General features: G+C 34.1%; 1 protein-coding gene across 1 annotated transcript; it reads left to right on the top strand.

The window, feature by feature from the left end:
* Window positions 1–622: 622 nt before the first annotated feature.
* LOC114325545 (zinc finger protein 501-like) lies at window positions 623–15,404 on the top strand. Its single transcript, XM_028273665.2, has 6 exons — window positions 623–808; window positions 3,786–4,265; window positions 7,669–7,927; window positions 10,558–10,689; window positions 11,439–11,642; window positions 13,514–15,404. Exons 1-6 carry the CDS (start codon window positions 692–694, stop codon window positions 13,813–13,815), a joined length of 1,494 nt encoding a protein of 497 aa, XP_028129466.1. The 5' UTR covers window positions 623–691; the 3' UTR covers window positions 13,816–15,404.
* Window positions 15,405–16,834: the final 1,430 nt, after the last annotated feature.

Raw genomic sequence — 16,834 nt, 5'->3', positions numbered from 1 at the left:
CATCGGATTTCGGTTTTAGAGTTGCAACCGTAGGTAGATAACTTATCTATTAGAGGTTGATAACTCTATTAGAGGTTGCTTAAGACAGAGTAGAGTGGAGACATGTTGTCGAGTCGGCTAAAACTCACGAAGGGTTCTAGGGAGTAAGTAAGCGTAGGCGTAACCAGGGGGTGGTTTTGGGGGTTATAACCCCCCTCCCCCATTTGGATGTACTTTGAAGTCTATACGCTTAACACCATTACTATTTCATACCCCCCAGAGACCATCAAGTAATTGTGACCCCCCTTAGGGACATCCTGGTTACACCTCTATAAGTAAGTAAGTACCTAAGTAAATGACTTCTACACCTTTAAAAAAAGACTGAAAAGCCATATCATCACACAAAATAAACTATAAAAAGTGATAACGAAAATGTAATCTTAATCCTGTAATAAATAAACCTCACAATAGTTTTATTTAATTTTAATTTTAGTTTTCCCTAATTTGAAATCTATTTTAATTATGTAACTGGTAATGTATGGCGCCATCTATGATCAAGAGTTATAACTCTAAGAATTCTGATCCAGAAAACTTGAAAAAACTTACAAGATATTATCCAACTGACACTAATGACAGTGACATAGGACAGCTAGTAATGGAAGTTAGACTGTGCTATACAGGCTGAAATACTCAACGCTAAACAAATATTATAATGGAAGAGGAATTGGATTTCCAGAAAATTTGTAGAGTATGTTTAAATGAAGGGGTAATGATGTCAATATTCAAAGTAAACATTTCCAAAAAATTAATGGCCTGTGCCTCAATCCAGGTAAGGACACTGAGTATGCATGGACTACTTTGATTCATTTTGATAAATGCAAATCAGCAAGAAAATTTTTAATAAGCCCTATTTATTTGAAAAAAAAACTGATTTTAAAATATTGGAGTTTCAAACTATGTCTGTATGTAATTTGATTTTAACAGTTAATAATAATATAATAGCCATTGCTAATCTCTAATCATCATTCATCCTTCGTTTGTCCACTGCTGGACATATATATCTTCCTCATAATTTTCCATATTTTTCAATATTGTGCCTCTTGAATCCAATTCCTATGACAACGTTTTAGATCATCAGCCCAATGTGTTGGTGAACAGCCTCTGCTTCGATTTGGTCTCCATTCCTGTATCCACTTTGTCCATCAGTTTTCTGTCATTTGAGCCTTCTGACCCATCCAGTTCCGTTTAAGTGTTGCTATTCTCTCTACTGCATCAGCCACTCCTGATCTTCCTCATAGCTGGCAGTGTGGATCTTGTCTCGCAGTGAAATGCCCAACATAGCCCTCTCCATTGCCCTTTGAGCCACACGGATCTTTTGCAATGTTCTCCTTGTCATGGTCAATGTTTCCTTCCTGTAAGTCAACACTAACCAAACACACTGATTAAAGGTTTTTCTTTTAAGACATATTGATACGTCAGACGATTTCAAAATGCGGTTCAACTTGCTGAAGGCTGCCAAGTCACTCTTATACAATGGAGAAGCTCAACGGTTTGTTTATCTTTTCCTATGCGAATCTCATGACCTAGGTGTTTATAAGGCATTACCTGGTCTATGGATCTTGTTCTTAGGCATATCGTAGGTGATTCTTCAAAACCTCGTATGAGAATTTTTTTCAGAATTTGGTTTTTTGATCTGTCAGAGCCCTCCGTTAAGGGGTACACATGTTGGTGTAATGAAAATGTCAAGAAACCTAAATACGTTAACATTGAAGAATTGAAGAAGAAGAAGAATTTATTCAAAAATTAGGTAACCCTAATATACAGTTAAAATTGAGATATTTTATAATACGTATATACAATTTAAATTATTTGACAATAAAAAAGTGTTATTAAGATACAATATCCAAGTCATAATAATAACAATAAAACAATAAAACACTTAAAATATTCCATTACAATACAAGCATTAAAAATACTACATTACTCAAAATATTACATTAAACTACACGCAGTTAAAAAACACATTTAGAAGCCACATGAGACATTAAATACGATTTGCAACATAATTCTTTAAATTTTTCCTATACATGTTCAGTGAGGTCTTCAACTTGAGTTCCGTTGGCAACTTATTGAAATTATCAAAACCCTTATGGTAGGGGAGCAAAGTATGCTAAATGTGCAATCACTCAAGCGCTTTGGGGACCTATTGGGTAGTGATTATTAGGTCCTAAAACCAAAAAAAGTTAAGTAAAATTTTCCATTTTAGCGGGCGCTTGCCATTTTTTAATTTAATTTTCCATTTCCATTAATCGTTTTTTCCGAATATAGCGCCATCTATCCATAATTCGAAAAAATGTTTCGAATAAAAGTTGCTTATTTTTATGCAGAGAATTCAAATCTGCAATAAAAAATGGGGGCTCCCATTTAAGATTTTAAAGTAACCCCCCACCCCACCTCCGTGGGGGGTCGCGTTTGGTACCATTCGATATATTTTTCAAAAATATTAAATAAGTGTATTTTGCAGTTTTCCGATCTGGTGTTTATTTTGCTAAATATCGCGGGATTTGTATTTAAATTTTAAAATTTACCCCCCACCCCTCTCTGCGAGGGGTCGTGTTTGGTATCTATCGATAGATTTTTGAAAAATATTGAACGTGTAATTTTTAGTTTTTCGATCTGACGTTCATTTCGCGAAATATTCGCCTTTTTCTTGTGAAACTTTGTGACTCACCAATTCCCTTACGCCCCGCTCAAATCGTCAGATTTTTTAAATATACACTGTTTTGCATGTACTTAACTTATCTTATCTTAATCTGACAATTTCGAGTATTTTTAAGGGTAGATTTTTTTTTTCGGGCCCCCCTAAACGAACTCCCCTGTGTTAAGAGCCAATATATGGCAGAGGTACATCTGCAGGGTACCACGTTTCTCCCCATATGATAATCTGACGCGCTCGAGTAACTGCAAAAATCCCCGCTTGGGCTCCCCTACTATTATAGAGAAGTGAGTTCATAGCACCTGTAGTATTGGTTCTACTGATGTAAATATTATTTGAATTTCTCGTAAAATAAGGGTGAATATCTGAATTGTAACTAACAAGATCGAGAAAATATTTAGGTGCCAATCCATGTACAATTCTAAAAATCAATATCATGGTCAAATAAAAAAGACGTTGCGATACCGAAAACCACTGCAAAGTATTCAACATCAATAGTTATGAAATGATATTTTCATTATGTTGACATGTGTGTTTTTTGGCCGAGTTTCTGACAGGGCAAAAAACTAAATTCTGGAAAAAAAATCTCATACGAGATTTTGCAGTATCACTGCTATATATTGTCACTGACTACAAGATTTGTCATCATGTGGGTTTTAGATATATTTATTTTCAATCCCGCTTCTAGCGAGGAAAGTTAGAGCTGATTTAAAAGTTCCTTTGGTCTAATTTAACTAAAAGTGATAAAGTGGCTGGGTTGCCAACGCCATAGAGAACATCCCAAATACACAATTACTGTACATTTAATAGAAGGGTATTAAATGTCTATTAAATGATTTTATACAGTAATTTTATTATAAATTTACGACTCAGCCACTTTCCAATTTTTATTTAAATTGGCTCCACATTGTAGCTTCTTCTAATTTATAAAGCTGATGATGACAGAGATGTCAAAACATGTCCTGAATTTTTTAAATAAATATTGTTTTTATAATTTGTGGTTTCACTTAGAGATTGGTAATCGTTATTACCTCACAAACCACATTGGAGAGATACTTTTCAATATGAGTTAATCACTTATTTGTTAAAGGTTTGGCAGTATGATGGCCTGCCCACTCAAATTTGCCAAAAGTGCTCAGCCAAATTACACATATCCTTCCAGTTCAAAAAATTATGTGAAAAATCAGACGGCAAACTACGTCAGCAGCTAAATAAAATCAATGAGAGACAAGCACAACAACAGCAGCAACAACAACAACTGCAACAACAAAATCCTCCCATCCAAACCGTTGAAAAGCAATCTACCCCGAACTTACCTCAATATACTCAGCCCATACCAGAAAACAGTTGTGTTTTCATCGAATGCAATCCCATTATTGATAGTATTGGCCACGAAAACAATTTTATCCCTCCTAGTCAACCCGAACAACAGATCACACAGTTAGACTACAATCAGCTAGGTGGCTACAATGTGGATAGTGTGGGGAATGTACAAGTGTATAATGGGAGTTATAATATGTCCTTGGAACATACTGGGGTTTTACACAATCAGGAAATTCAATCATTGCAGGTGAGCTAAAACCATTAGTTAAACTATCTATTTTTATTGTAACCCCACACTTGTATGCAGATATTACAGTGTCACAATTTAAATGATAAATATCCTAGGAATCAAAGTAATTAAGAATTGAAAAATTATTTACCGCTATTTTTCAAGTGGAATATCTGAGGGAAGTCAATACAAAAAATGTATCAGCTTGTGGGTACCAGCATTTTTACTGCGTCATGGTTTATGATTAACATTTAAACAAAAAAAAGTGACGTTTTCATTCATTTCAATATTCTGCAGAAACTATGTTTCTTCAGAAAAACATTCAATTGACCTTGAAAATACATCTTCTTTATTATAAGATTTTCTAAATAAAAAAAAATGTTTATAAACAAAAAACTTATTGCAAACCAAACTAAACCCAAAAGTTATCATATTTGTTTTTTACAAAAAAGTGGTTTTTGAAGTTTTACTTCTTTAGGCGCGTTTGGGAGTAAATGTATATGTGCGCGAATTCATCAAAAGTCTTGGTCCTAGGCACAGCTGAAACGTTATACATGCTCTGATTGGGTAATTGCAATGACCAGTCAATAATTATTATTGTTCAATATGTCGGTTATGGGTAAACAAATGTTGTGTATATTAGTTTTTATTGTTGTGTGAACAGAGACAAAAGCAAGTTTATAATTGTAGTAACTTTTTAAATAGTTTTTAAAAGCAACAGGTACGTAATTGTAAATGTTTCAGTATTGTAATAAAAAATTACATAGGTACCTATTTGAAAAATGTAAAATGTACCTACCTAGTAGATAATGCTTTGATTTACATAATTTGATTACCAACAAAATTTCTATCAATATTCATCTAATATATTGTTTTCTTACTCTATGTTTTGTTGTATTTTAATTCCACAAAAACCAAACTAGTTTGTAAAATTCAGAACTGTCAAAAGTTTAAAACGTTCAGTTGGTCTATCTTCCCACATGACGTATATGTCTAAGTGGCTAAAATCTAAGATGCTTTGATTTCAAACCTAACTGCCCCAATATACGCGGGTTCGATCCCCAATGCAAACTTTTATTTTTTTATACATTTTATGATTGTAAGTATATTTTTTATTGTATATATTTTTTTTTAAATAAGTATTTACTTAAAATTGTTGCCAACAATTATATTGTCCAGACAGAAATCATTTGTGGCATTTTTCAATGTGTTTGTGTGTGTTTTATTCTTTTATTTTTTTTTTAATTTTTGGTATTGTTTTAATAAAAATTTTTGGAAAGTAGTAAGTATTAAAATTAGTTTAATATTTAAATAAAATATAAATAAACCGTTTAAAATAGGTATATTAATTTCGTCGAAATCATATAATAGAAGTATAACTTCTTATGTGTATACAAAGTACACACACATTCTTTTTTTTTTCGAAACAAAAGTATAAATAAATAATAAAAAGAAAAATAACAGCAAAAAACATTTCATAAAGAAAACAGTTTCTTTTATGAATGAAATAGTTTTTATAAAAGGTTTTAAAAATTGTATTCTTTCAACGGGTATAAAGAAAATTTATTTAATTGACTAATAGAAAGCGAAAAGTTGTACTTCATTCTGCATTAACAATAATATACTCACTATTTTTAAAAGACATGAAAATTTGAGCCTTGTAAAGAGAATGAAACTAAAAAAGCCTTATAGACTAAGAGCCGCTATAGGTGAAATTTCTTAATCATTTTAGGCACGATGGGACCCTATAACTTAAATAGGAGAACCTAAAAGAAAAGGTTTGAACACTGTGCCGTCACTTTTCAGTGGCACATGCGTCGACAGTGGCGCATCAAACTTTCCACTTATGGACGGGATAAATAAATTAAAAGTTACCCTCCCTTACTAACAGAATTAATTTTTTTTTAATTTTTTTAAGTTCTATGTGATTAACACATAAAATTCGGCGTAATTTTAACCCACCACCCCCTTTCCCCTACCCCTACCATCAAAAACTTCATTTTTCGTTTTTATTTTCTTTGGTGGGATGCAATCAATTTTAAAATTTCAAAAAATTCACAAGCATAGCTGAGGATTTTATAAAACATGCCTATTTTTTATAGACCCATAGGCAGAGTGTACATAACCTCAAAAAATTAAAAAAACAATTTTTTTTTTTCAAAAAAGCGTATAACTTTTTTTGAGGAATAGCTACAGGTCTAATTTTTTCTTAATTTTGTGTGTTTTATGAAACACTATATTTTTAATTTTTTTCAGATTTTTCTGTAAGGCTCCCCACCTTCAAAAATCCGAAAAACTGTTTTTTGGGGGGTTTTGGGGGATTTTCCCTATTTTATAGACTTCATAATATATCAAATCAATTTTGATTTTATAGGTTATATGTAACTTGAAGTAAGTGAGTCCTTTAGAATATTTAAAAATCAGAAAAACACGTTCAAACCCCCCAAAACCCCCTTAAAAAACAGTTTTTTGGATTTTTAAAGGTGACCAGCGTTACAGAAAAATCTGAAAAAATTAGAAATATAGTGTTTGATAAAATACACAAGACTAAGAAAAAATTAGATCTGCAGCTATCCCCAAAAAAAAGTTATATACTTTTTTCCAAAAAAAAATTTTAAAATTTTTTTGAGGTTATGTACACTCAACCTACAGGTCTATAAAAAATAGACGTGTTTTATAAAAGCCTTAACTATGCTTGTGAATTTTTTGAAATTGTAAAATTGATTGCATCCCACAAAAAAAAATAAAATCGAAAAATAAAGTTTTTGATGGTGTTGGCAGGGAGAAGGGGGTGGTGGGTTAAAATTACGATGAATCTTATGTCTTAATCACATAGAACTTAAAAAAATGAAAAAAATTAAATTCTGGTAATAAGGGAGGGTATTTTTTAATTTATGTATCCCGTCCATAAGTGGAAAGTTTGATGCGCCACTGTCGACGCATGTGCCACTGAAAAGTGACGGCACAGTGCTCAAACGTTTTCTTTTAGGTTCTACTATTTAACTTATAGGGTCCCGTCGTGCCTAAAATGATTAAGAAATTTCACCTATAGCGGCTCCTAGTCTATTAGATAAACAACTACATTTATTTAAAAACTACTCAATTGATCGGGCCCATCTTTTGCCAGTTATAGTAACTACATAAAAACTCACATTTTGAAATGGCTTTTAAATAGTTAAACTTTTTTGTTTAATAACATTTTTTAATTAAGATCTCATTTTAAAGACCAAGTATTTTCAAGAAAGTCCTGTGTTGAAAGTTTTCATCTACAATGCAGAGTTTTTTCACAATATTGAAATGAGCAATATTAGTTAGAATCTAAATATAGTTTTTTTTTTTAATTTTTGACCCTTTTAGTCAGTATCAGTGAGTACTCTGAATGCATACTAGATTTCTTTATTACCATAATATTTATTTACAGCTGGATCCTCAACCACAACAACCTCAAATTCAATATTTAAATCCACCACCAAACCACCAACTCACTAATCTATCAAATAGTACCAACAATGTTAAAGACGAGGTGGAAAAAACAAAAGTAAATCAATCTCCCACCCCTGTAGATACCAGCAAGCAGTGCCCTACTTGTAATAAAATATTTTCTACGATGACCAAATTGACCAGACATATGAAGACCCATGCTTCAGACTTGCCTTATAAATGTAAAATTTGCAATAAAGGTAAGGATGTGAAGGTATTTGTCATAAGACTGGAATTTTTCATATGTCTAAAAGTATTTACATTTTATTCACTTACTATTTTGTACATAGCATCTTATCATGTTAATTGATTAATGTACATTGTGACAAAATTGACAGTTAACCCTTTCAGGACGGTACCTATTTTCCCATATAGTGCCACACAGAAGACAGTTTTTAGCCTGCCGGACGGTCGGAACACACATAATACAGGGTGCGGCAAAAGTCAGTTCCCCGATTTGCACAATCGAAAAATATCGGAAAATGAAAATGCAAAACGTTTAATTAAGTCGTAAATTTGGGTTACAAAGGTGCATATAAAAATCTAAGCTTTATGTTCGAACTGGTGTCCGTCTTGCTCGATACAACGTTCACAACGGCTCGCAACGCTACGGCATGTTCGGTGGAGGATTGCCTTGTTCTGACGGAGGTGTTCAAATTCTTCCTCAATAATTGTCTTCAACTGTGGGAGAGTTTGCGGTCACCTAGCATACACACTATTCTTCAGCAGACCCCATAAAAAGAAATCGCAAAAGAAAAACGCGTTCTTATTTCGTGTACTTGCCTCCCGCCTGCATGTTTAACTCGTTACTAACAACGCACCGACACTCACAACGAACAGCAACACGCGACAGGCAGATGAACGAAACTCAAGGTTAACCCTACCAACAGTAGGGAACACCTGTTATGCGAGGCCGATTGTTAGCATGTACTTATCGCGCTTATGCCCGAAACTACATAGCGGGAACTGACTTTTGCCGCACCCTGTATATATCTTTAAGAATAAAAAATAATGGACTTGTTAAGGTCTGTGATCTGTCTGGCAGATTAGAAAGTCACGATATATCTGCCAGTCGTCTACCTGCCAGTTTCATTTTTAAACTTTTTCTGATTAATCATATACTGGTCTATAGAAACTGGTAAGAATGGCGGCAGATATATGTATGTAATTTGTGTGGCAATTTTTCTTCTGTCAGATATATTGGTCACTTGGTCAGCCGTCCTGAAAGGGTTAATAAAAAGTAGCATTGTTAGTTTCGGCACACACAATGATCTCTATATAAAATAAATATGAGGTCATCAGAAGGGGGATTGTAGGTAGGTATGGTGTCTCCTCTTCGCATAAGAAGTAAGAAGACTATATTAAGCTCTGTTTAAATAAGTAAAATAAAACAGAGAATCGCATAAATTCATTTAATATTGACTTGACAAATGAGATAAAAACCTTCTAGGTTGAGAATAAGTTATATACAAGCTACAAAGTCTTTGAACAATAAAGACAAATATAAACGGATTGGCGTTTTACAAGTTGTGAATAAAGTAGACCAGCGGTTCTCAATCTGTGGTACATGTACCACTGGTGGTACATCTCATTATTCGCGGTGGTACGCAAGACACAAAATAAATTAAAACAGTAGTGCTTAGTAAGTCTTGATAATACAATCTAAAAATATAGGTGGTACCAAAAATAATAAAAAGAACTGTAGGTGGTACATGCCTCAAAAAGTTTGAGAGCCCCTGAAGTAGACATAAACCACATTTCCGAAACCCAATACTAAACAAATGATACAAATATGTATATAGAAAGAAATCTTATATTCGCGGTGTGCAAGTACTTGGAAGGGGAAACGAGAAACGACCCTGCGCGAGTCGTGGAGAAATATTGCAACTATCTTAAATAATTCATATTGTCAATTGAAATTGTCAAATTGACGTATATTTCATACCTTCTGTCAATGAAGCAGAAAAATTATATATTGCTCCACAATATGCAATGATATGCAATTATTATATAAAGGTAAATTTGATTAATTTTATTTTGCTTGCAGTACTGCATTTTAATAAATAATTTTATTTACTACATACAATTGTTGACTTTTTCATAACATAACCTGAATCTTATTTTTTCTTCTTATTATTTTTTTGGACTATGGCCTTGACAATTATCCAGTAACCAGGACTAATATAATTGGCCAATATAATTAAAAGTGCGAATTTTAGTATAGAGCGTAGAAATAGGGGTCGCTTTGCCGAACTTGCACGGTCCCAATACCTGGAATAGCAAGACCACCTGACGAACTCGGTCAGCCTGACTATCAGGGCTGACCGATTTTTGTCGTGTGACAAGCCTACACACACTCCAACGGTCAGATCCAACGTTGTCTGCCCCGACAGTCAAGTGGTCAGGTCGGGACGTTTGTAGGCGTTTTAAGACTTGTACGACTTAGTTTGTAAAGCGAGATATTGTCTAACTATTACGAGGGAAAACAAGATTAGCAAAAAGTATGTTGATATTTCAACAGTACTTATATAAAGCTGCGAAACTGCAATAAAACATTGAAATCATTTTATCACGCTAAAGCAGAACTGTGTTGATAAGTATAACGGTGTAATCAGAATGATCCTAGGGGGGGTTACAACTACTGGAGGGTCTCTGGGGGGTACGAAATAATAATGGTGTTAGGCGTAGAGAGCTCAAATACATCCTAAAGGGGGGTTATAACCCCCAAAACTCCCCCGGTTACGCCACTGGATAAGTAAGATCTCATACTTTCTAAAGATTTGTTTTTATTAGTTAGGTCTGAGTAAAACAGAAATTTTATGTTTTTTAGGATTTGCTCACAGCGGTAATTTTAAAATCCATCTAAGAATGCACACTGGGGAAAGGCCTTTCAGGTGTGTAGTATGCGATAAAGGCTGCAGGCAGGCGCAAGATTTAGAGAAGCATATGAGAACACATACAGGTAACGTAATAAAAAAAATTGATTCATAATTTCCTAAAAACAACACGGTTGTCGCGGATGACGAAAATCGCGGATAAACCGTAAATGGAAGTCAAATAAATAAATGCAGAAAATAAAAATCCAAAGTCACGCGTATTTGTTCGTTGGGACTAAAGAAAGGGACAAATGCCTGTTGTCTCGCATCCACTCAATTTGTTGTTAAGTATGGCAACTGTTTGATACGATTTTCGAAACAAACTAGCTATATTATCCAGATACATTACTTTGTTAGACTTTTCCAGGGTTTGTTTTAAGCCATAAAATAACTTTCTCATTAAAGTACGCCATTAGAGGTAAAAATACTACTACAAGTAGTAGGCTTTTCGAATAACCTGCTACCTAAAAGAAAGTATCGATAATTTTCTGACATCTCCATTATAAATAAAGTAGTCTACCTACTTTTAGTTCACTTACCAATACATTTTGATTTTTAGCCCATTTTTAAAGAACTCAATAGCAGATTATAAAGTCTAGCCTGTTTTAAAGGCGTACCATTAGAAATATTTTCCAAGCCAAGTCTCTTTCAGTTTTAATCCCATTGTTGTCTTGTCGTCTTCCGAACTTAATTTGTAACGATTATTCTGTGACTTCTGATAATTACAGACATTGCGGCAGATACTAAATAAACAGAAAAACACTCTTATAGTGTTGAATCTATCCATGTCGATCTATCTATGTCTTCTTGTTGCTCATAAAAATGTTTATTTTAGGAGAGCGCCCACACAAATGTGCAATGTGCCCGAAAGCGTTTTCAACCAGATCGAACTTGATAGCTCACATTCGAATCCACACAGGAGAGCGACCGTATGTCTGCTGCGTCTGTCAGAAATCGTTTTGCCAGTCAAACGAACTCACCAAACACATGCGAACGCACACAGGAGAAAAATCCCACATATGTGATATTTGCAATAAAGGTAAAGCCTTTTCCAACACAATTACTTTACGCGAGGCAATGAAGCACTAAACCTACCAATTTTCCACAACAAGATGAATCGCTATGCAACTTTTTGCATTCGATTCGTGAAAGTGTCAGGAAGGATTGTGCATAAAATTCATTGTGATAGAATGAAAATTGCGTTCTGTGCATAAGAAAAATATATTTCCAAAGTGCATAAAAAATGAAAAATCTGCAACTCGGAAAATATCGACAGAAATTATGAAGAAAAACGATGATCCTCGAGACCTGGTATCCAGAGTGGACCTTGTCTCCTGAAGTTTTATATTATTTTCATTCGAAATTAATCAAAAACCATTACTCGGGTGTTTTTGGGGTTGCTGAACACGAATATTATGACGGCAATAGTCTCCAAGGTATCTAGTGCCCAGGGTAGACATGGTCTTTTGAAATTTTATGTTAGTTTGTTATAAGTGTGGTATGAATTAATATTTAAAATATGATTCCCTGAATATAAAGAATTTTTTTTATTAAGTGAAAAAATTATTAAGAAATAATCGTATCATTCAAATTTATTTCTTCCTTATCTTCTTCTGTATCAAATAATTAATTTTCGTGATAGTTCTCCATATTCACGCTGTTGTACCCAGCACAATTTGTACATGCTAAATTGCAAACCAAATCATTCTTTCGACATTCACCTAAACTTCCATAGTTTTTTTTTGAAACTGCAAAAAATTAAATTCGATAACACTTGCTAGACCAGGATGATAATATGTCTTCTTCACTGGATGATAAGAATTTTCTTTGAGCTCCCATCCCTGGTCTGTTACATTCAAAACTCCTCCGTGAATTTGGAAATACATACATGCTTTTTAGATACTGTGTAAATACATCTACCGTCGGCAGGATTTTATCAATCGACACCTTTTTATTTATTTTTTTTTTGTAGACATAAACTATCCTAATATATTCATCTGATATATTAGGCTTTTATGCTCAACTATTTTCTCAACAGACAGAACAACTTTTTTTTAATATTGCGCTTCCTGGGCAAGGTCGTAGCTGGCAGAAACTGTATCGCAACCTGTAAAGACATGTAAAAATAAAATATGCTCGAAAACAGATGGAATATGATTCAAACTTTTCGAAGAATATGTACGTCTTTGTTTGGTCGAAAATTCGTCGAGTGTCTCAGCTAAGTCGCTTTGAGAGAGGTCGAATTGTTGGGTTGCGTGAAGCCAGTTTGTAAATAAAAGGGCCAACATATCCTTACGCAGTATACTGCAGTTTGTAAGTTTACCATGAACACCAGGTAGCTGGAGGACCATCGTAGTTATCATATTCGCATTCAGCGACCTCAAAAACCCCCGATTAATGACTGCCGACTATTTTGAATAAAATTAACATGAAACTCCAGGAGATGAGGTCCACCTTGTACATCAGGTAGCTCGAGGACTATCGTTGTTATCATATTCGTTTTCAGCGACCTCGAAATCCCACGAGAAATGACTGCCAATTGATTCGGAATAAAATTAGCATGAAACTCCAGGGGAGGAAATCTACCAGGTAGCTCGATAATCTCTGTTATCATATTTGTATTCAGCGACCTCGAAATCCCCTAAGTAACAAAATTGAACTCGTTCCTGTCGATATTTTCCGAGTTGCAAATGTTTCATTTCCTATGCACTTTGGAAATGCGTTTTCCTTATGCACAAAATGCAATTTTTATTTTACCACCATGAATTTTGTTCACAAGCTTTCATGACCGTTTTCCGAATTGAATGCAAAAAATTGCATAGCGATTCATCTCGTTGCAGAAAATTGGTAGGTTTAGTGCTTCATTGTCTCACCTATTTTGTTTTTAACAAGAATCTGTATTTGTTGTAGGTTTTAACGGTTCAAGTACGCTGATAGTCCATCGGAGATCCCACACAGGGGAACGCCCCTACGTTTGCCTAGTGTGTAATAAAGCTTTTACACAAAATAGTTGTCTAGCGACCCATATGAAACGTCACAACACCAACTCACAATGTGATAATAACGTAAACACCAACTCAACACGAGAGCAAGATACCAGCAATAATCCTAAAGAAACTTTCACGTGTACCTTTTGTAGTAGTAGTTTTGAATCGTCGACGGAGTATAACGAGCATCTCAAAACGCATTCTACGCCGAGCGAGGAAAGCTAACATTTGTAGTTGTTTACTTCAGTTAGACAATAGTGTTGGGGCTGCCATTATATATAAAAACCGATTGACACTTTTTTTAGGGTTTCCTTCTTTGTCAAAGATTGTAGACCACTAGAATGAATTCTAAATTGTAAGTTTAAAGAACCCTCGAAATACTCATGGCCGAAAATCTCACAATATGGACTTTGTTGTGAGTTTTGTCATTATTTATTTGAGTCAAGCGTTTCTAGTTTCATAATAATCTTATTTTCGGTAAATCGTCTTGTATTAAATACCGTGTTGTTACTGCCTTCTAGGTCGTAATTAATTAAAACTCTCTTCTTAGTTCAAATACATTATATTATTTACTTTTAACTCCGTCTACGATTAACCATAACAATGGGTTTACATATCACAGTAACGACCTACCGTCACATTGCTCAATTACTAACTACTATAAATAATTATAACGATAACGATGATCCGTATCATCGGGCGTTCACTTATATACATGATGAACTCTCGCAACCTCACGCTCGGCCTTGGTCAAGGGCGAACGATGAATGATATATGTTTTTCTTTGAATAACACATCTTTTGTACAGGGTGATATTATAATACCACAGTCTGAACTTACGCTTCCAACAGTAGTATTTCTACCATTTGAATATATCTATCACCGAAAGATCACACCATATTGATGTACTGGGTAACAGTGAGGCCAGATGGTCCAACTCAGATTGATTTTTAACAGATGAAGCCACAATAGAATGTTCCGATAGTCCATGTGGTGAGAAAGCTCCCGTCTGAAAAAAATTCTGATTCGGTTTCTTTGTGGATTCCTATTCAAAAATGTCCCCTTTAAACAAATCTGAAGAGTGCCGGGCGGAATTTTTGGGCAGAAATTGTTTAAACAATATTTTTAATCAAATACAAAAGATCACCTTTTTTGACCCGAAGAATATTTTTTTAGGTTTTTTTGGGTCATTCTAAACAATACAGGTATATTGTGATTTTTCTCAAAAGTTGATAGTTTTCGAGTTATAGGCGATTTAAAACTAAAAAATACTAAAAAAACTAAATCTAAAAAATATATTTTTCGGAGGAAAATAGGAGATTTTTGGAAATAGTGCGCGCCACACCGGCAAAAAAATCGGATGAACACGCATAATTAACAATTAAATACCAACGGTGTAAATTTAAGTTAGACCCGATCAGTCTGCAGAATCTTGAAAACGAATGTTTAAACCACAATTCAAGTATTTGGCAACCTCAAAAATACTAATTTAAATATGAGTATTGCGTATTTTCGCATTTTTCAGATTTTAAATCGCCTATAACTCGAAAACTTTGAGAAAAATAACCCAAGAAACCTAAAAAAAATATTCTTCGGGTCAAAAAGGTGATTTTTGCAATGTAGTTGAGTTAGCTCAGTATTACAGGATTAATAAAGATGCATTTTTTTTGTATTTTCAGGGCAGCTTCTGTTCTACCTATATGTCAATTTTGTAGCCTGTATCAAATTTTTCTACAGATTTGTATAAAGTTCTCATACAAGATGTTTAACTTAGTTTTTTTTTAATTTATTAATAAAATTAATTTCATTTTGTGTTTAATTTCTTTGAAATCAGATAATTACATGAACAAAAATGTGGAGTGTGTATGTATGTGTGTGAGAGAAAGATCATGGCTTTAGACAAAATCTATTTGACACAAAACATACAAATTATTAATTATTTAAACACTTTTTATGTAGACGCCTACAGCTGATGCTATAAATTTTAAACCAATCAAAGCGTCACTACTTTGACAACAGTAAAAAAGACTGTAAATCTTACCTTTAGCAAAAATCTACGTAGAACTATATCTCCTATTCTTCCGGTCTTTGCCAGGATCCATTAGTCATAAACTGGAGCTTCTCTGCATTCTGCGAATCACTCCGAACATCTTCTGATCCCGGCGGCGACCAACTCATTCTGACATATATACACGCCATCACCAAACAGTTCCTATTGGTTGACCATCAAGAAGTCTAAAGAAGAGATTTTGATGATTCCTCTTCAATTTACAATACTTGCGCTGCTGTTGATGTAAGTTTCGTACACTTTAGCAATTCTATATTGCTCCTCTTCGTTGATCTTGTTTTGTCCCCCTTCTTTCTTCATATCAAAATCCCTCTTTTAGACAACTTTTTGGCAGCACCTGGATCAGCCTTGAACAACTTACCCCAGCCTCGAAAGACTCGTAGATTAGTTACGCTTATTGACCACTTAGAAACTGTCAATGATCCACTCTTATATCTCACTCTTTTCAAAATCTCACTCTTACACTGTGGAGTCCCTACCTTTATTAAATATTTCAATATTTGATCTTAAAATATTATAGTAATTTTTGTATTTCATTTTATATTATTTAAATTTCTATGTATCTCATGTCTCCACCAGATATAAATATACCCCTACCTTTACCGATAATAACTACCCGACAGTACTGGATGCTGTAACAAAGAGAAAAGTTGTTAGTATATCGTTGGTTTGGAAGAAGAACGTCACAACTCAAAAATTGCCATTTTTGAGATTTACCCTCTAACCAACTCTAACTGTTAAACTTTATTATGGGAAAAATTGTCAGAGGTTGCACTCATGTAATTACCGCTAGATGGCGACTTATAACAGTTTGACTTTGTCAAACCCATGCATTATATTTTATGGAAGAGCGTCGCAATATAGTTGTTGTGGAAGTTACCACGTGTTTTTTGGAGAACAGTGTTACAAGTTAAAAAAGGAACGTATTTTTTTGGATTTTGTGTTGAATATTTAATGCAAGACAGTTACATTTCGTCTTAGGTAAGTATTCCTTACAGGATATGTGCGTTTATATAGAATTATTATGAGTAATACATAGTGTGACCAACTAGCCCGAAAAATCCGGGACATGACCCGAATTACGAAGTTGTGTCCCGGCGTCCAGGACAAGGCTTCCGGGCCATCCGAATTTTCAACTTTTTGGTAAAAATCTATATTTTCGTTTTTATTCTAAGA

This window comes from Diabrotica virgifera, chromosome 1 (genome assembly GCF_917563875.1).
Source record: "Diabrotica virgifera virgifera chromosome 1, PGI_DIABVI_V3a".
Classification (NCBI taxonomy): domain Eukaryota; kingdom Metazoa; phylum Arthropoda; class Insecta; order Coleoptera; family Chrysomelidae; genus Diabrotica; species Diabrotica virgifera.
Note: the sequence above shows the minus strand (reverse complement) of the source record. Positions and strands in the feature narration are given on the sequence as shown.